At 41.0% G+C, this 20328-nt stretch overlaps 2 protein-coding genes across 3 annotated transcripts in view; both read left to right on the forward strand.

The window, feature by feature from the left end:
• Window positions 1-20328, forward strand: part of DHRSX (dehydrogenase/reductase X-linked) — a 205522-nt gene that overhangs the window by 46323 nt on the left and 138871 nt on the right. Inside the window, exon 3 of the mRNA XM_045004368.1 lies at window positions 12422-12490. Coding sequence (XP_044860303.1) covers window positions 12422-12490 — 69 coding nt within the window. The remainder of the gene's footprint in view (window positions 1-12421; window positions 12491-20328) is intronic.
• The window catches only part of ZBED1 (zinc finger BED-type containing 1), a 134590-nt gene that overhangs the window by 45272 nt on the left and 68990 nt on the right, over window positions 1-20328 (forward strand). Inside the window, exon 4 of one of the 2 annotated variants that reach the window (XM_045004360.1) lies at window positions 12422-12490. The gene's annotated coding sequence lies outside the window, so the exon portion shown is untranslated. Of the gene's footprint in view, window positions 1-92; window positions 105-12421; window positions 12491-20328 lie in introns of those variants that run through there. The other variant, XM_045004353.1, reaches the window with a different exon arrangement.

Here is a 20328-nt window from a genome sequence, read left to right on the forward strand (position 1 = left end):
CCTTATGAAGCTTCCGGAAGTTTTAGGTCTAATACTGACAATACTATTGTTCTTTTTAAGCCTAACAACACTCTTGTTCAAATTAATCACAGAAACTACAGAACCCAAACCACCAAAAAAGAAAATCAACCTTCTGCTGATGGCATCTGACTCAGATAATGAAAATGAACATGCATCGGTCCGCACGGCTTTGGATTGTTATTGAGGAGAACCCGTCATCAGCATGGACGCATGTCCCCTGGAATGGTGGTTGAAGCATGAAGGGACATATAAATATTTAGCGCATCTGGTACAAAAATATCTTGTGATGCTGGCTACAACAGTGCCATCAGAACGCTGTTCTCACTTTAGGTGACATAAACAAGAAGTGGGCAGCATTATCTCTTGCAAATGTAAACAAACTCGTTTGTCTGAGTGTGATTGGCTGAACAAGAAATAGGACTGAGTGGACTTGCAGGCGCTAAAATTTTACATTGTTTTCTTTTTGAATGCAGGGTTTTTTTTTAACATAATTCTACATTTGTAAGTTCAACTTTCATGATAAAGAGATTGCACTCTACAGTATTTGTATTAGGTGAATTGAAAAATACTATTTGTTTTGTTTTTTTACAGTGCAAATTCTTGTAATTAAAATAAAGTGTCCACCATACACTTTGTATTCTGTGTTGTAATTGAAATCAATAGATTTGAAAATGTAGAAAACATCCACACATATTTTAATAAATGGTATCCTATTATTGTGTAACAGTGCGATTAATTTTTTTAATCACTTGACAGCCCTAATTTTTTATTTTGGTTACTTTTTTCTTCAGCCAGGTGAATAATTAATTCCCTATGTTTACAAAGCACAAATCTAGCTAGAAAATACCCCAGTCTTTCATTTGGATCAGTCAATCCTGTCTGCAAACGGTGAACATGATTGAAAATTATCCTTTTTGAGAGATTCCAAATACATTTTAAAAAATTCCAAAAAGCATACATTCATACATGAGATTCCAGCCAGTAGAAACTTTCATTTGCAAAGAGTGCTGCTGAATGCAGGTTAAATTGAAGAAGTGAAACTTTATTAAATCCTGTGCACTGGTCTCTCCATGTGGCTGAGTTGCTTTCAGCCTAACTCTATGGCATTCCCTGTGTCCACTGGTGTGCCATCACTAACAGTCCCTCCAAGGAACATGGGCCCTCTGACTTCAGTTCCACTGATCATGATACATCATCCCTATTTTACAAACATTTTAATATAAACATTTAAAACAAATTATTGATGCCCAGACCCCAATCCGTTTTCCTTCGTCCAGAAGTTGCTAACATATAGCCAAGTTGGAGTCTCATCTTTACCACAAACTTAGTTGTTTACATTTTCTTGAAGATAATTTGGTATCCTCAACAAGTGACCACCATGGGAATTACCCGTCTCCTCCTTTCTTGTGGGGTTGGTCTCTGAATAATTCTCTGTTCTGTGATGATCTCTCTCTCTCAGTGGGCTCTCTGGCTGTTGTGTCTACTGGCTTGTAACAGCCTCCTGTTCCTTTGGATCACTTGTCCCTCTTACTTATCTTATATGATCTGATGCTTATATGATGATAGTAAAGAATAAAATTGTCAGACACATAGAAAAACATAAACTCTTGAGCAATAGTCAACATGGTTTCTGTAAAGGGAAATCGTGTCTTACTAATCTATTAGAGTTCTTTGAAGGGGTCAACAAACATGTGGACAAGGGGGATCCGGTGGACATAGTGTACTTAGATTTCCAGAAAGCCTTTGACAAGGTCCCTCACCAAAGGCTCTTACGTAAATTAAGCTGTCATGGGATAAAAGGGAAGGTCCTTTCATGGATTGAGAACTGGTTAAAGGACAGGGAACAAAGGGTAGGAATTAATGGTAAATTCTCAGAATGGAAAGGGGTAACTAGTGTTCCCCAAGGGTCAGTCCTTGGACCAATCCTATTCAATTTATTCATAAATGATCTGGAGAAAGGGGTAAACAGTGAGGTGGCAAAGTTTGCAGATGATACTAAACTGCTCAAGATAGTTAAGACCAAAGCAGATTGTGAAGAACTTCAAAAAGATCTCACAAAACTAAGTGATTGGGCAACAAAATGGCAAATGAAATTTAATGTGGATAAATGTAAAGTAATGCACGTTGGAAAAAATATCCCCAACTATACATACAACATGATGGGGGCTAATTTAGCTACAACGAGTCAGGAAAAAGATCTTGGAGTCATCGTGGATAGTTCTCTGAAGATGTCCACACAGTGTGCAGAGGCGGTCAAAAAAGCAAACAGGATGTTAGGAATCATTAAAAAGGGGATAGAGAATAAGACTGAGAATATATTATTGCCCTTATATAAATCCATGGTACGCCCACATCTCGAATACTGTGTACAGATGTGGTCTCCTCATCTCAAAAAAGATATTCTAGCACTAGAAAAGGTTCGGAAAAGGGCAACTAAAATGATTAGGGGTTTAGAGAGGGTCCCATATGAGGAAAGATTAAAGAGGCTAGGACTCTTCAGCTTGGAAAAGAGAAGACTAAGGGGGGATATGATAGAGGTATATAAAATCATGAGTGATGTTGAGAAAGTGGATAAGGAAAAGTTATTTACTTATTCCCATAATACAAGAACCCTAGGGGTCACCAAATGAAATTAATAGGCAGCAGGTTTAAAACAAATAAAAGGAAGTTCTTCTTCACGCAGCGCACAGTCAACTTGTGGAACTCCTTACCTGAGGAGGTTGTGAAGGCTAGGACTATAACAATGTTTAAAAGGGGACTGGATAAATTCATGGTGGCTAAGTCCATAAATGGCTATTAGCCAGGATGGGTAAGAATGGTGCCCCTAGCCTCTGTTCGTCAGAGGATGGAGATGGATGGCAGGAGAGAGATCACTTGATCATTGCCTGTTAGGTTCACTCCCTCTGGGGCACCTGGCATTGGCCACTGTTGGTAGACAGATACTGGGCTAGATGGACCTTTGGTCTGACCTGGTACGGCCTTTCTTATGTTCTTATGCCTCTGCACCCCTTCAGGATCTTTTAACTGACTCTTTCTGGTGTCTCTCTAGTGGCTGGATCCTCACAGGGATGCCTGTTTCTAGGGCCGGTAGGTCCTTAGCTGACTTGTCATACTCTAGTGCCTACATTCTCTGATTGTTGGACATCTCTTTTCAGTGGTGTCTCCATCCTTCTGATTGCAACAGACCTCCTCTCATTGACAGCAGGATTTTAGTTCTTCATCCCATCAGTGCCTGTCCCTGACTGTTTTGGGACCCTTCTGATAGGGTAATCCTGTGTGCCAAAAATGTTAACAAGGGGTCTGAACCAGAAGAAACAGCCTTATGTAACAGCCTTTTAGCTGTTTTTACAATTGAGTCAACTGGTAGGGAGGAGTTAGGGTGGTCAAATTCCCATTTGCATGCAGATTAATTAGAATTTTTCTGAGGCAAATTAGGAGCTGCTGTTGGTGAATACAGTGTTCAGAATGCCATATCTTACAACGTGGGCCCTCAGTTTGACTTGTTTCTTGTATCAGACAGGGCACAGACATCCCTAAAATTTGAATAGCAGTTCACTGTAATCAAGTGCTGCTTTTCATTGAAGGTAAATAAGTCTGCTTCCACCTTTTTCCATGGTAAGGTAGGCCACTTATGTGGTAAGAGTCTTTCTGCTGGCATTTATCACATGACTATCAGGCATCACTCATCTATCAAGGAGCAGAGCTGTGTATTTGTTCCCACCCAGTAAACACATTCTAGGGCACATTTAAGTCAGCTGTCAATACCCAGGTGCGAGACATGTATTTTTCACATGAAGTCCTTATGTAATGAGGTGGAGACAACAGCTCTTTGTTCAAAAAATATGATTGCATCCTGCACTCTCAGCTAATCTTTAATGCGAAAAAATAGTTCTGCCCCTACTAGTACTTGGTTTTGGTAGAATTGCTGTCTTTACTGCCTGTAGTTGGGTGTCCTTTTCCATAGATTATTTGATTTTCATCAGTTTCACTTTTAAAACTGGGAGACAGTCCAGCATGTCAAAGGATTCAATGTCCTAATCTTCTCCTCCCAACTCGCTGATTCTGGGTATATATGCCCTGCTCAGGGTCTTAGCTAACATCACTACCCATCTAGGAACAGTGCTGGGTGAGACTTCTCTGGAACATCTTTTGTGCTGACCTTATGCATATTGGCATGTGCAGCCATCTATAGCAACCAAATGGTGTTGCAAGTGTTGTCGTCATGCTGAACTCTGTCTCGGTTTCTGTGACCAAACCCATTCCTCATATCACAGACTGTCAAGATTCTGGCTTTGGAAAGTTCTGACAAGATGTCATCATGGATAGTGGCATCTTTCCAATGCCTGGTTCAGTGGCATTGGGTCTATGCAGATGCACAGTTTGATGGCTTCTTTGCCACCACCATGGTACTAGGATACCCTTGCTCTGCATACTTTCAAACTCCTTGTGTACTCCCTAGTGCCACTGGAATTTTCCTTCGTGGTAAGCACACAGGTTCCACTTTGGGAAATTAGGTTAGATATTAGGAAAAACTTTTTCACTAGGAGGGTGGTGAAGCACTGGAATGGGTTACCTCGGGAGGTGGTGGAATCTCCTTCCTTAGAGGTTTTTAAGGTCAGGCTTGACGAAATTGGTTCTGCTTTGAGCAGGGGGTTGGACTAGATGACCTCCTGAGGTCCCTTCCAACCCTGATATTCTATGATTCTATGATCAGATTCTGCCATCTTACATTGAGAAGAACCTCACTCTGAAGGCCGTTTCAATGGTTTCAGTGGGACTTACCACAGAGCAACACATTATTCAGTTTAATTAAGTGAAACAAAATCTGGTCTTAGTAATTCAACACAGTTGAATGATTTTATGCATGATTGGTACTCCAGATGCATTATTCAGATATTCCAGAGGATTCTGAACTAATGTTTTATTTATTATTATTAAAACACATTTATCATGGTAGTGTCTTAGGGCCAAGCAAGAGTGGGACCCCATGGTGCTAGGCACTACACAAATACAGAGTAGTAGAGCAGGGGTTGGCAACCTGTGGCACGTGGCTTGCCAGGGTAAGCACCCTGGTGGGCTGGGCCGGTTTGTTTACCTTCCTCGTCCGCAGGTTTGGCCGATCATGGCTCCCACTAGCTGCGATTCGCTGCTCCAGGCCTCTAAGGAAGGAGATTCCACCACCTCCCTAGGTAACCCATTCCAGTGCTTCACCACTCTCTGAGTGAAAAAGTTTTTCCTAATATCCAACCTAAACCTCCCCCACTGCAACTTGAGACCATTACTCCTTGTTCTGTCATCAGGTACCACTGAGAACAGTCTAGATCCATCCTCTTTGGAACCCCCTTTCAGGTAGTTGAAAGCAGCTATCAAATCCCCCCTAATTCTTCTCTTCTGCAGACTAAACAATCCCAGTTCCCTCAGCCTTTCTTCATAAGTCATGTGCTCCAGCCCCCTAATCATTTTTGTTGCCCTTAGCTGGACTCTTTCCAATTTTTCCACATCCTTCTTGTAGTGTGGGGCCCAAAACTGGACACAGTACTCCAAATGAGGCCTCACCAATGTCGAATAGAGGGGAATGATCACATCCCTCGATCTGCTGGCAATGCCCCTACTTATACAGCCCAAAATGCCATAAGCCTTCTTGGCAACAAGGGCACACTGTTGACTCATATCCAGCTTCTCGTCCACTGTAACCCCTAGGTCCTTTTCTGCAGAACTGCTTTCTAGCCATTCGGTCCCTAGTCTGTAGCAGTGCACGCGATTCTTCAGTCCTAAGTGCAGGACCCTGCACTTGTCCTTGTTGAACCTCATCAGGTTTCTTTTGGCCCAGTCCTCTGATTTGTCTAGGTCCCTCTGTATCCTATCCCTACCCTCCAGTGTATCTACCACTCCTCCAAGATCCAAAGCCCATTGGGTCATGTAACCAAATGGTTTGACATGCAGTGTTTATATATGTAAATGAAGACTAGGGCAATATTTTTAACTAAGTTTATACTTTAGCTTTATTATTTGCTTTATACATTATTAGCTGTAGTGTTTCACTGAGAAATAGAATTTTTCATCCCACTTCAATCATGCCTTATTTTATGCATTTATTCAGTCAAATTTGCATGACTAGTTTTATTTTTTGGACTTGATTGCAGAAAGTATCTTTGCTAAATCAATCTCACCTGCATTTATTTCATTATTTACATGGTGCAAAGTAGAAGAAATAAGTCCGAAAAGAGACATACCAGTTTTGCTTACATTATTCCATGACCAGCTGTATTTTTTTTATTCCCTCTAAATATTATGCATTTAGCAGAGAAAGGAGAAGTGAGGAAAGTGTTTAAGTAGCTCAGTAGTCTAAGTTCCCAAGACAGTTATTTCTTCTAAGCAACTTTTCTCAAAGTTCTTTCAATGGATATGAACATGCCAAACTCTCCCAAGCTTTTTTAATCTAGGGTAGGCATTTCTTATCAAGTGAAGGCTGCTCACCCCCAAATTGTCATGGCTAAATTCAGAAGTGGTGAAAGTGAGCGCAATTTCATTGAGTCAGTGGGGGAAAAAAAATCCAGGAAGGGGACTCTACTGTGGGTCACAAAAGTTCGAAGAGGTCATTTACAAACATGTTAAAACACAACATTGTGGCTGTTTATACCATGTCTGAATTTAGTCCTCATACCATATACTCTCTCAGGTCTTAAATGTCTCACTCTCTAGTTGAGAATACTACATTGTGCATCTTTCTGTATTTGAATGCCAGCCCTGTTTGTGATGCACAACATTCTCTCCCGTTTGGATTTTCAATAACCTGACTCTGCTACAATAATCCTCCTCCTCCTCTTCCTCCTCCTCCTCCCTCTCTCCCTATCTCTCGGGGGAGGAATAGTTCAGTGGTTTGAGCATTGGCCTGCTAATCCCAGGGTTATGAGTTCAATCCTTGAAGAGGCCACTTAGGGATCTGGGGCAAAATCAGTACTTGGTCCTGCTAGTGAAGGCAGGGGGCTGGACTCAATGACCTTTCAAGGTCCCTTCCAGTTCTAGGAGATTGGTATATCTCCAATTATTACCTTTTTTTTTGTATTACCTTAAATATACGTTACTTCCTCGGTTTCTTTGTTGGGCACCATCTTTTAAGGCCTGATCCAAAGCCCATTGAAATCAGTGGGAGGCTTTGTCTTGACTTCAGAGAGCTTTGGATTGGGCTCTTGTTTAGTAAAACAAAATCTTGAACAGCATCTTTTACATACCTTTTCACTCCAATTTTTCACTCCAGCTATCTGTATGATGTCTGCTACACTGCTGCTTTCCTTCCCTTCTGTAACCTTTTACAGTTATCAGTCAGACACAGTATATGTTGATTCATTCTAGAACGTATAGATTTAGGGCCAGATGCTGCTCCCATTGAAGTTCCATGAAAATTTTGCCATTGACAGCAACGGAAGCAGGATCAGGCACTTATTGAGAGAATTCCTTGTTGCTGAGTGGTCTAAATTGTCCTCAGTTTTCTTCCTCAAAGGCTCAATAGTTGGAGTGACTGACAAGATATTGCTGTGGAAAAATTATAGACCGTTTGAATCAGCTTTGGGTTTGTTTGTTTTTTATTTATTTATTTATTAACACAAAGCACAGTTCTAAGTCCTTTTTTAGCTTTTGTTTTTAATAGTTTTATCTTTTGCATTCTTTGTTTTTTGGGGAGCACTTAGACACTTGTCATTTTATCCTTCTCCTTGTGGCAGCTCAATTTTTGGCTCTGTCACTGACCTTGGGCAAGTCACTTTGCCTCTCTGTGCCTGTGGTTCCCTGAATCCCCACCCACTCTTTGGCTTGGTCTATACTGGGGTGTGGGGTCGATGTAAGATACGCAACTTCAGCTATGGGAATAGCGTAGCTGAAGTCGATGTATCTTATTTCAACTTACCTCCCAACCTCATGGCGTGGGATCGACGGCCGAGGCTCCCCCGTCGACTCTGCTTCCGCTGCTCGCCCAGGTTGTTGACGGGAGTGCATTCAGGGATCGATATATCACATCTAGATGAGATGCAATATATCAATCCCCGATAGATCGATCGCTACCTGCCGATCCGGCGGGTAGTCTGTACGTACCCTTTGTCTGTCAAGTCTATTTAGATTGTAGACTAGGGCCTGTTGCTTACTAGGAGGCTGTACAGTTTCTAATGCAATGGGGCACCTATCGTATCTTTCCCATTTAGATGCTACCGTAGTACAAATAAAAATAATAAACATTGACATTTTACGGTCATATATAATTTTAATGCAGGTTAACCCAGTGATGAGCTGCCAAAATCTTAACAACCGGTTCCCTATAAAAAGTTCTGATTTAAGAGGGGGGAGTGGGGGAGGGGCCGGGGCAGGGGGAGACATACTCGTGGGGCTGGGGGCCCCTGCAGGGCCTGGGGCAAATTGCCCCACTTGCCCCCCCTGGCAGCCCTAGAGCTTGCAGCCCTCTCCCCGCTTACCTACCCTAAGCTCAAAGCAGCAGGATGACTCAGCTGGCCACGCTGCAGCTGGGGGGAAGCGGGGGAAGGGCCGGGGGAGCCTCAGCCTCCCCAGCTGGGAATCCTGGGAGCAACAGGATGGTCTAGCCCACGGACCAGAGTTCTTTGCCCATCCTCTCGCCCTTTAACAACCGGTTCTCCACGGAGGTCTAATTTTAGCAACCGGTTCTTGGGAACCTGTGGGAACCGGCTCCAGCTCACCACCGGGTTAACCTTTAGTTAGACATTTAAAACCAATGCTATTATGTTGCAGACATACATGTTTCTTTGAAATTGTATAGGGTGTTTTCTGTTGAAAGGATATTATACTCCATTATATTCCATGGTTGCTTATCTTGATTTCTATGGAACCCTTTAAAAAATTAGAAAACTTTTTTGTTTTCATCCTTATTATTACATTTTATAGGACATTTCAATAAGGATATTTCAAATGGTACTTAAGAGTGTTATGACCTTTCCTTTCTTTGAGTATCAACATTCTTGGTGACTTCAGCACAGCTTTGTTTGAAGAGTCTGCAGTGAGAGGATGCAACATATTTTGTATTTTTGTCTAGGTCCTACATAAAACAGATGATAGACTTTGTGCGTATGATTCTTAAATATTGATTGGTGACTTTGAAAAATAAAATCAGAATTTACTACCACATTGGAACATTTTAAATTAGCGCTCAGTAGGAGCTGTTCTCCTTTGTGTGCACTGCTCACTTTACTTGTGGGTTACAGAACTACTTGCTAGACAGCAGTACAATACAAGGAACTGAGATGTGTTCCTGGCTCTGGAAGGGAACTGTGGTCCAGTTTAAAGCAGGAGACTGAAAGTTAGGACTCTTAGCTACTAATTGTTTGATAATGATGCTTTGCATTTACATATAGGAGTCATTCAGTTGTGGATTTTAACAAACTTTCTAAAGGTGAGCATGCAGGAGTAGATCTGTTTTGCAAACACAATAGCCAAGCACATAGATTTGGCATGTTCATTCTAGGAGGCAGCATGTTTAAGTAGATGAGATTCAGCTACACATGAAGTCTACTCCCAGTTCTGCCCAAAGTGATCATATGAAACCTTTCAAAATCTAGTTAACAGTTTTTAAATGAGGGAGCATTTTATCTACTTGTGTGTTAAGGCAGAAGTATGAGGCCTTCCTCAATAATAAGGGTTATAAGTGAGCAGAATATTGAAACTAGTCCATGGAAAAAGCGAGACGAGAATTCATTGTCTGGTTCCCACCCCAGTGGATCTTCCAAACAGTATTTCTGTGGAGCTGCTGCTTCCTGTCTTTAACCCTTTGTAGTTGTTCGGTGACAATGAAGGAGTATCACTGGCTACTAGCCAGGATGGACAGGGATGGTGTCCCTAGCCTCTGTTTGCCAGAAGCTGGGAATGGGTGACAGGGGATGGATCACTTGATGATGCTAAGGCAGAGATCAAGCATAGAAAATTTCAGAGCAAATGGTTAGTTTGTCACAGTAAAAGCAACTGAAACAAGGGATTATAATGGAATGTGTTTATCAACTTTGACTATAAATGTTGCTATTGCTTTGCCCCTAATAAGTAAGGAATCACTCATCTCTTTAAATAAAATCAGAGATGTAGATTACTCTTACCATATTACTGTATCTTTTTGTGATACATTACTTTGAACTTTTCATAAGGATTTTGTCACTTATTCAGTCTCTTTATTCATCCTTAAAGCATTTGCTTTGCAAAATTCATTTCAAAAGCCTCCAGCAAACAAACAGCTTTTGTCAAGGCAATTTTTAATTTTACAATGTTCCCAGCTCCTAGACTCATGTTTTCAAAACTCCCTCTTACGCTAATATGGAAACAGATTTGAAGCAGCTATTTAGTAGAATGATTCTTTTGTCCCAATGGTCTTGAATTAAAATATGCAAATAAGATAAACTGAGCTTGTTTGGAGGGTCCTGAGCTTTAATGAGGAACCATTAATATAACAGTGAAAATAATGTGAATTAAAATTTGTTGTGCAACGCAAGTTCTTTGAAAAATAAATGAACATACTGAGAGTTAAATCAAGTCACTGGCGGTTTTAATATGCATGTTCACTGTGTGATAAATGCTGAATGAAAGGAGGATCAGATGGGACCCTCACAGGGCTTGCCACAGAAGTCAGTTTTTAACATAACTGTATCTAGCACTGTGACACATTGATTTTTGAAACCCCACTGTAGGAAATCACTTAAGCTGAAAGAGTGAGGAGAGTTGATTCCTTGCCCATAGCGGCTTTGTGCAGAGTTCTACAGACATGGCAGTTTCACTGTAGGCTTTGTTCTTTGACACTGCATCTATTTCCAGACATTAGGATCAAGCTGAATGTTTGTGTGTCATAAAACCCCAGATGGATTTTGCAGAAAAACAAATACTACAAATGAGTGTTTCTTTGCTTTGTTTCAAAATGGTTCATATGAGGAGGTCAAAAAGGAATTGAAAAGCTGATCTAATCTGTACATACCATTATAGACCAGTATGCTTGTGGGTGTTTAGAGGCAAGCTGCTCATTAACAGTTTTAACTGGCAAAATTGCCTGTTTGAACTGCTTTCATATAAAGAGTGAGTCTTCTCCTTCCATTTCATGAACCCATCCATTTCTCACCTCCAGACAGAATATTGTAACTCCCTGTACCTGGGGCTAATTGTGGAAGCAACACAGAGGCTCCAGCTTCTGCAGAATGCATTAGCCTATCCCCGCAGTGGCCTGGGAGACATCACCCCTGTGCTGGTCTGATCCCTCCACTGGCTCTTGGACTGTGCCGCTTATACAATCCAGAATGAAGTGTATTGAGGTCCCAGAGATAAAATGTTCTCTCTCAAGGGCGTACAGGGAGTTCCCAGATGAAGTCAGACTAATCCAGAGTCTGATTGAACTGTTCAGCATGCCACAGTAAACTCCTCTGTGAAAGATCTCTCCCTCCATAACCAGAAAGAGAAAGGAACAAGTAAATGGAAGATAAATAAGCAAAATAAATACATAAATAGCCTAATAAACAATAACAAATCAAAAAAGGGGGAAGAAAAATAAAACCTTCCTTATCACCCAGGTTTATAAAAACGCAGGCAGTCTTTCTATAACTAGAGGCGGCAGAAGACTTTTTATCGTTCATTAGGGGGCTTACTATGTGCATCTAATTTACCTAGGAAGGACTCAGATGCTGTGATGATGGGTGCTAGGGAAAATCTCTGTATCTGTTGATGGTTAGACAGAATGGTAAATTCAGCTTTCAAAATTAAACTGTTATGAAGGACAGTATTTTTTTTTGTTCCAAAGCCAGCATTGTTACAAAGCAACTGCCAAACAATGAATACTATCCAATTGTTAACTAGATTGTCTACTGTACTTCAATAACATGAGGACAGAGTCTCTTCTCTATCTTTGATGTCTACACTGATTTTCTATTAATGCTAGTAAGAACTGTGCCTATGCACTGAGTCAGATGGACTGGACATTTTAGTGAGTATCCACCAAAATACTCAATGAAATCCCATCAGTTCTTTTTCATTTTGGAAAAAGAAATGCTATGCAGTCCAAGCTTATTGCTTTATGACTGTTTCAGACTCTGTTTCTGAAACGTGCTTCACTTGAATCACCAGATTTGGTTTTAGCTGCAGCTGCTCAAGCATGTGGCTGTCCAGCCTTCATGCAATAACTAGAGGAGACAAAACAGTCCAGTCATGTGTGAATAGCAATGTGTTTGTATGGTGCTTTTTGAAACCTCTGTTAGTGTGATTGCAATAAATAATTCTCTTTCACTCCAAGCTTGTTGTTTGCTTTCTGATTGTGGCATTTTACATTGCGGTTAACCTATACTTGTGGGATGACTGGGTACTCAACAGTCTTTAAGATGATTGCATTATTAATTTTGCATTTTCTTGATGATGACAGCTGGAAACGATGAAAGTGAAGGCCAAGAAGCGGTGAGGAAAATAAAAGAAGAAACTGTGAATGAAAAAGGTACGATACTGTATGCATTTGTAAAACAGCTGCTGTTTATACCTCATGGCAATTTTCTTCCTGAGTTACAGATTAATCCTTTTCTATGGTATTTATGTGCAAACAAATGAGTATGTGTGATCGTGTGCTCTTGAAGTGTTGCATTTTGGGAAATGAGTTCCTGAATCATCCTGTCTGATTTTATGTAAAGATACAACAGAACTGGCTGTAGGTTCTGCAGAGCCTGTGTGGACTGCAGTAATTCACTGTGTGTGTGTGTGTGAGAGAGAGAGAGAGAGAGTTTGACGACTGGGCAGATGATCATGACACTAGTAATTTTGGTTTAAAGAAAGGATGACGTAGTTTATAGTGAGTGTGCTCTTGTCTTTGTCACTGATGGGCTTTAAATCTCTTCATTTGTGGTGGGGGAAATCACAGCAAAAAGGTGTGTTTGGGAAGAGAGTGCTAACAGTGCAGAGAGATATAAGATGTGTGGGTTCCTGTCCAGCCCTGCTCACTTGGCACATGACTAAAGCTTACAACCATTAGTAACAAAATTCTGTTTTAAAAACAAACTTTCAAGGTAAGCAACAAAAACTGCCAGGCGATACAGTGAAAAGTAGCAGCTAGCACTTAAGGAGAATTTAAGCTTAGAGTTCTAGCCTGAGAGAATGTTGATTCTCTGATCTCAACAACTGTGTGCCTTTAAAATGCCTAGATATGTCAAAGAAAAGAGAGTTTGTCAGTTGTGCCCTGGGTTGCTTTAATACTGCAGTTTGAACCATAATAAATCCATCTTATGCAAAGTGTTTGATCTGTACGAGTCAGAATCCTTGAAACCTCACCAGTAGAAACAATTTTTCTACATTCCAACACACAGTCTAAATGATTGGCTGGTAGAACTTTATAGTGTTGATTCATTATAATTTTTTAAACCTCTTAAAAAAGACCTCTTAGTTTTCAAACCTTCATCAACTGGTTGAATTAAGTTCTACTGTACCCAAAGGAGACCCTGATATAGTCTGAACACTAGTCTGTTTGAAAAAGAGAAGACTGGATTTGTGTGGACACAGCTTTATTACAGCTGGAAGAAAAGTCTAACTGCTTCACCATGAAATTTAGGATTACTTTAGCCATGTGCTTTTGAATCTGTTGAATGAGTGATGAAGTAGGGCTGTCAGAAAAGGAAAGTGGCTTTATTTCTGAGAAAAGTCATATAGCAAACTCTGTTCCCTGGCAATTCTAGTTTGCAACTTATTCTTTAGGCCATTCTCTCAGTTAGTTTTATGTTCTGAAACCACTGGGTGTAGTTTTTCCAAAGTAATTTGTAAAAAGAACAGGAGTACTTGTGGCACCTTAAAGACTAACAAATTTATTTTAGCATGAGCTTTCGTGAGCTGCAGCTCACTTCTTCGGATGCAGGATGCAGCTGCAGCTCACGAAAGCTCATGCTAAAATAAATTTGTTAGTCTTTAAGGTGCCACAAGTACTCCTGTTCTTTTTGCGGATACAGACTAACACGGCTGCTACTCTGAAAAGTAATTTGTGGTGACTCACTATAACTGCTTTGATGTATAATCTCATGGCCAAAAATGCTGCACAGATACTGGAGTGTTGAGCTCCACCCTATTGAGGACCTTCATAGCTTCTTCTAAAAGCTGATTCTGCTTTTGATGTGTCTTTAATATTTATTGTTGTGATGACTGAAAAAAACAAAAACTTTCATTAAGGTTTATCTTTTGATTTTTTTTTTAAAAAGGGCACCCATCATTGCCTCATGATGCATCATAAATTAACAGTCAGAATCATAAAAAGAATAGGGTAATTGCTATCTTCTCTAAACATTTTCCTGGAAGTTTCATTTCTGACAAAGACCAAATCTTTTTGACTAAGTTATATTGGTAAATTTACATCCCATTTGAATAATCCAGATCTCTTATCCCATTTATGCAATCATAGAAATTCCTAGGACCTTGGACTCACCTAACCTTCTGAACTAAGGAAGCTCTGATTTTGGGTGATAAACTGTTTCAACCTACAATTGATAGAACCAATAGTTTCAGTAAGCTGAGGCTGTACCTGAAGATGATATATATATCAAGTCTGGCCTACATTACAGTTCTAATGATTAAGAGGCATCAGTAAATTTAGATCCTGATTGGTCAGTATCTGAACAGACTATAGAAAATTATTAATTTAATTTTGAAAATACGACCTAGTTTGGAGAGGATTTTTATGTATAGCTACTCTATGTTGTACAAGTAGAAGGAACAAAAGGTAGAATCCCGTTCCTGGTGAAGGGGGCAGGGGGAACACCATTAGGATTGAAGATGAATGGAAAGAGAGAAATCCTGGCCCCAGTGAAATTGGTGGTAAAACTCCCATTGACTTCAGTTGGGTCAAGATTTCACTTGAAATATATATTGAAAATATTTTCTTGGGCTCGTGCTTATTTTTCCTCTTCATGATAAAGAATGGTATTTTTTAAAGTTAGAAATACCAAAAAGGTCAAGTCCAATCTTCTTTGGTGTTGCTGAAAGACTTCTGGGAAGGCTCAAGGATGTTTACTGTAGAAGCCAGAATTATGTCAAAGTTGTAATAGGGAGGAAGTATTATTATTATTATTTATTCTTTGCATTATCATACAGCCTAAGAGCACCTGTGATGGACCAGGACCCCGTTGTGCTAGACATTGTACAAACGTAGCATAGCCAATGGTCCCTGCTCCAAAGCACTTAGCATCTAAATAGACAAGACAGATCCAGGGTAGGGGATGGTGTCTTAATAAGCAAGCAGAGTGACAATGTGATGGCAGCAAACAGCATATTATTCCATGTATTTTTTTAAAGTTTTTTTTCCTCTTTAGGTGGGTATATGAAGGAGGGGTAAGCTAGCAGGAAAGGGGGGAGGGATAGCTCAGTGGTTTGAGCAGTGGCCTGCTAAACCCAGGGTTGTAAGTTCAATCCTTGAGGGGGCCACTTAGGGATCTGGGACAAAAATCAGTACTTGGTCCTGCTAGTGAAGGCAGGGGGCTGGACTCAATGACCTTTCAAGGTCCCTTCCAGTTCTAGGAGATAGGTAAAAAGGGAAGGGATGGCAGACATTGACGGGAAGGGTGGCGGGAAGAAGGTAGCAGGGCAGGGGAGAAGAGGGCAAGAGGAGCAGCTGTGGAGTGACACTGAGGTGAAGAGATTGTGAGGTAGGGGCAAGGGTTGAAGCAAACTTCCCATCAGCACAGGGCAGAGAAAGTCCAGGCAAAATGGTAGAACATTCTCCTCAGGACAAAGGTCCCTGCTTTGGCTGCTTCTGCCCCTACCGGCTGGAATCCCTGGCTGGCTCCTCATTGTGGCTTTGTCCTAACACCACATGTTGGAGGGGAGAGGAGGGAAGGGAAGGCAGTGTGTGGATCCTAGTGCCCCCAGAATATGTGTGTGGGCAGGTAGGGGTATCCCAGGCACAGTTTGCTCCACCTGGTTTGTACCACATTGACAGCATGCTCAGCATCTGAGTCACTTGAGCAGTCTGTCTGCTGCTTCAGGAAGACAACACTTTATTGGTTTATGTTCAGTTCATAGTGGGAAGTTTATCTTACCAACCATAAGGCTGGAATTTTTTAAAAATTGATTTTGTATTATTATTGTAAAAAATATTTATATTGCAGTAGCATCCAGAGCTCATCCAGTAGCATCCAGAGCTCCATTCTGCTGGGTGCTGTGGAAACGCATACAAAGATATGGTCCTTGCTCCAAAAAGCTAAGACCAGGAACTAAGGAAAGCTTTCAGTCGTCAGACACTGATGTCTTTAGCCTCCCCTTTCCCCCCAACCCCTACTACCCCATTTTTCAGGGAAAAGTTCCCATGTGAACTGATGTGACAGCATCATCTTGGCCAGCACACCAGAAACTGAGCTGGGGACCTCCAGAGCTAAAAACACAAGTCTCTACAGTTTGACTCACAAGCTAAGGCTCTCTAGATAGGACTGTAAAAGTCTCATATCCTTTGCAGGTTGGGCACAGAGGCATCTGTAACACACAACACACACTCACGAGTGGGTTACACGGGCAATTAGATTTTTCAAGATCTGATGTAAATCCAGAGTAACTCACTTGATGTCAGTGAAGTTACCTTAGATTTACCTGAGTGCAAGTGAGCGCAGAATTTGACTCAATCACTTTGCTGTTTATGCTATCTGTGCATTTGGCCATTTGATTTCAACTGAAGTATTCTGTGAGCAGGATTCGATACTATTAGTATGCCAGCTTTTCAAAAGATGAAATTTGAGACCTATTTATCCACTCCATAATCATAATCGTTACTATCCTGATAATCTTCTGCATAATTAACTTTCAAGCACTTTTAGTGGCATATATGCACTAAGCAGATAAAGTCTAATGAATGTATTGGTTAGAAAAAAAAGTTTCATTAAAAGGGAGCTGTTCCCATTTAGGATAATTTGTAATTTATAAATGTTCTTTTAAGGAAGAACATTTCAAGATTTATTGCTAAACAGATAAAGAAGATGTTTGAACGAAAGCCACATTGTAGCGACATGACCATGAATTAGGACTTGTAGGTTGGGAACGTCTTAATTTCAGCCAATAATATGCATCAATGCCATCTATTTGCTTTCCTAGATGTCAAATTCAAATGACTAGGAAATATTTCTCTCTCATCAGCAGGCGATCTTAAGGGATTTCTCCTCTGAAATAGTGGAAGAGGTTGGGGTGGTAAGAGATGTGACTGGAATTAATCAAAGAAATTCTCTGTTGTGGAAATTCCTTTCCTAAATAGAATTTTATCATGAGTCTAATCTATTAATACAGGGGAAAATTTGCCTCTGGCAATTGCATGGTGTAAGGAGGGAGCCAGGAGCCTTCTCCTGTCCCTTCTACCTACTGTGTACAGCCACAGAGACTGCTGTCTCCTAGCATTTTAGGAGTGCATGTCATACCAAAGGGGAGGAGAGCCTGGGCAGATGCATGCAGACCACAACATCTTAAGGAGAGATGAAGTAAGGATCGTGCCTCTGAAGATACAGAGCTCCCCCTGGTGTGGTGCATGTTCACCCAGCCCCGACTGGCTCTGATTGTGAATGACGCAATCTGGTGCATGGCTATTACTTAGCAGTCTACTGCATCTTTCGACAGTGATAGAGAGAATCTCTTCTCTATCTCTGCTGCAGTTTTCTTGCTACTCATCAATTCTGTTTATAATCTGTGTTTCAAATAGCAGTCCAATTAATTCTGTGGATTTAGCATGCCATGTGTTATGATCATGTTTTAATTTGAATTAGTTGTCACAGTAAATGTTGGGAAAGATTAATCACAAACCTCTCCTTTTCAAGCTGTTTGTGATTAATGTGGTTTTACACCTAATTTTCCCCCTAACTTTTACATTTTTCCCCTTGAGCTTAGTTGTTATAACTCCAGGTCCCACACTGTGTTTATGAAGGCCTTCCCTTGGTATTATGCTAAGTAAAAGAATTCATGTTTATGCATAAGCTTTTGATAATTTTCAATTCCATCTCCAGTCATGAATACAAATGGAGCATGAAAAGAGATTTTGTTGATATTTATATATTAGTTTAATTCTTATGTATCTTTGTACTCAACAGGTCAAAGCCCATTTCATTTACACAGATATAAACCCAGAGAGACCGGGTTAGTAGAGTTGCTCTATAGTTTTGCTGGCATCACCAAGAGCAGAATTTGTGCCAAAGACTTCTAAATTCCCACAGATCACTCGAGTATGTGCATTTAGGCTATGTCTACACTAGGAGCTAAAGGAGCAATTCCCTCTTGCTAGATCTCATTGAGCTACTGCAATGTGGTAGCATGGGCAATGGCGCAGGCTAGCCGTGCTGTGTACGCACACCCCTGAACCCTGTGGGCATGTGGTTGGGGTGAATAGCCTGTGCCAACACTCACTGCTGCCATGCTACACTATTATTTTTAGCATGCTGTTTCAATGAAAGCTGGTGAGAGAATGTCTGTGCAAACTAGGGAATCCCATCCCTAGCACCAAGTGTTGATATGGCTTTACATTTCATTCAGTGCTGGTAATTGCACGTAAATGTGAATCAATATATTTGCATTCTCACACAATTAGAACATCAGTGTGGTGATTTCTAGCCTAGTGCTGGATTTTGTTCAACCATATAACTACTAATATTAACAAACAAGTAAACATTTTAGTAAACATGTCCAATTAGCTACTATGAAATATTCTGATTCAGCAAAACCTCTAACAGGTTAAGCTTATATGTAAGTCTTTGTACAAGCTTGGCCAAAAAATGTATGATGGTTAGAACCCCTGTAAAGTTGAAAGAACTATGGATGGGGCTCTGCACTTGACCCCTGATGCCACTGACCCTACAGTTGAAGAGCCCTTGATCTGTCAGGCAGGGAATATTTCAAGCAAATAAAAAGAACTTCTGATAATAGCACCATTGGATGGACCGAATGACAAACAAATCAATTTTTCCTGCCTTTTTTCCATTTTACATAATACTGTAACATGAAAATATGTTCACAGTCAACAAGTATGTCTGTTTGTATGTGTTTGTTGCTTGCCTTTTAATTTTAAATGCATCAATTTTTTAGGGAGTGTTTGAAGCCATTGAAAATAACTGAGAATTTTCTGTTTTTTCCATGAGCCTTTTAATTTCTTAGAAATTAAGATGTGATGTTAATAGGATGGCAGTTCAAACACTAATAGAATTACACATATGGTTCATAGAGAGAAAAATGAGCTATAGATCTGGAGAGATAAAGGCAACATCTTTCAAATATAAAATGTATTCATAATGCAGACAACAGCTATAGCCATCAGTTTCTATAATTCCCATTTCCATTGGAAATGTGAAATGGAATTCATTAGCAAGCTATTCTGTAAAGAAACCTGATTTTCTTTTATATATGTTTTTCCTAACTGATACTTGGAAATAACAAAACAAACCCATAACAAACAGTTATAGCTTTAGGCAGAGAAACAAAGTCCTTTAAGATATTTAGAAATTATTTTCATATCCTAAATCATTGTGATGGGTTGGACTAGGTTCGGATTCCCCTTGCTGGAGGCCTCAGGGCCCTGCCTCACCCTGCACCAGAAAAGAGCAGAGGAGAAGTCCTCCAGGTGGCCTAGAGTGGCTGCAGAGAAGCAGCCAATCAGAGGGGCTGCTGGAGTGACCAATCAAGGGCCATAAGGGCCATATAAAAGGAAGCAGCAGAAGCAGAGAAATCAGTTGCTGCCTGGAGCTTGCAGAGGGAGAACAGGATGCATGGCTTGCTGGAAGAGCAGCAGGACCAAGGACAGCTCACTGCAGGCAGGACTGACCCCAGGAAAAGCTGCTGAAGATCGGGTGCCTGGCTGGCTGGAAGAGCAGCAGGAACGTAGATAGGTCAGTGCGGGTAGGCTGATCTCAGGGGACTAAGCCCAGAACCTAGCCTGACCAGGTGACAGTACCATGATGGGCCCTGCTAGTCTGGTTGAAGACTGAGCCCAGTGAAGGCTGCCAAAAGGACACCAACCGAGGGTACCAAGATGGGCCCCTGTTGGGCTGTTAAAGAAGGCAGTGTCTCCAGGGGGAAGCCTTGGTGCTACGGCCCCATAGCAGAGCTGTGAGAAAACTGTATACCCCAGAAGGGGGGACAGTGTTTGTGACTCGGCCAGAGGACTGAGTCACTGAAGACCTGCCGAAAGAACCATTGGCTGGAATGTGGGGGGTACTCGCAAGAGGTGGGTGCCAGTGCCGTTACAATCACATACATCTTTGTGTGGATATTAGGGGCTAATAATGTCCTAATGGAACCAGACCTTGGTGTTTAGAATTTCACTGATCACACTGTTCTATTAGAGAT

The sequence above is a fragment of the Mauremys mutica genome, chromosome 1, assembly GCF_020497125.1.
Source record: "Mauremys mutica isolate MM-2020 ecotype Southern chromosome 1, ASM2049712v1, whole genome shotgun sequence".
NCBI lineage: Eukaryota > Metazoa > Chordata > Testudines > Geoemydidae > Mauremys > Mauremys mutica.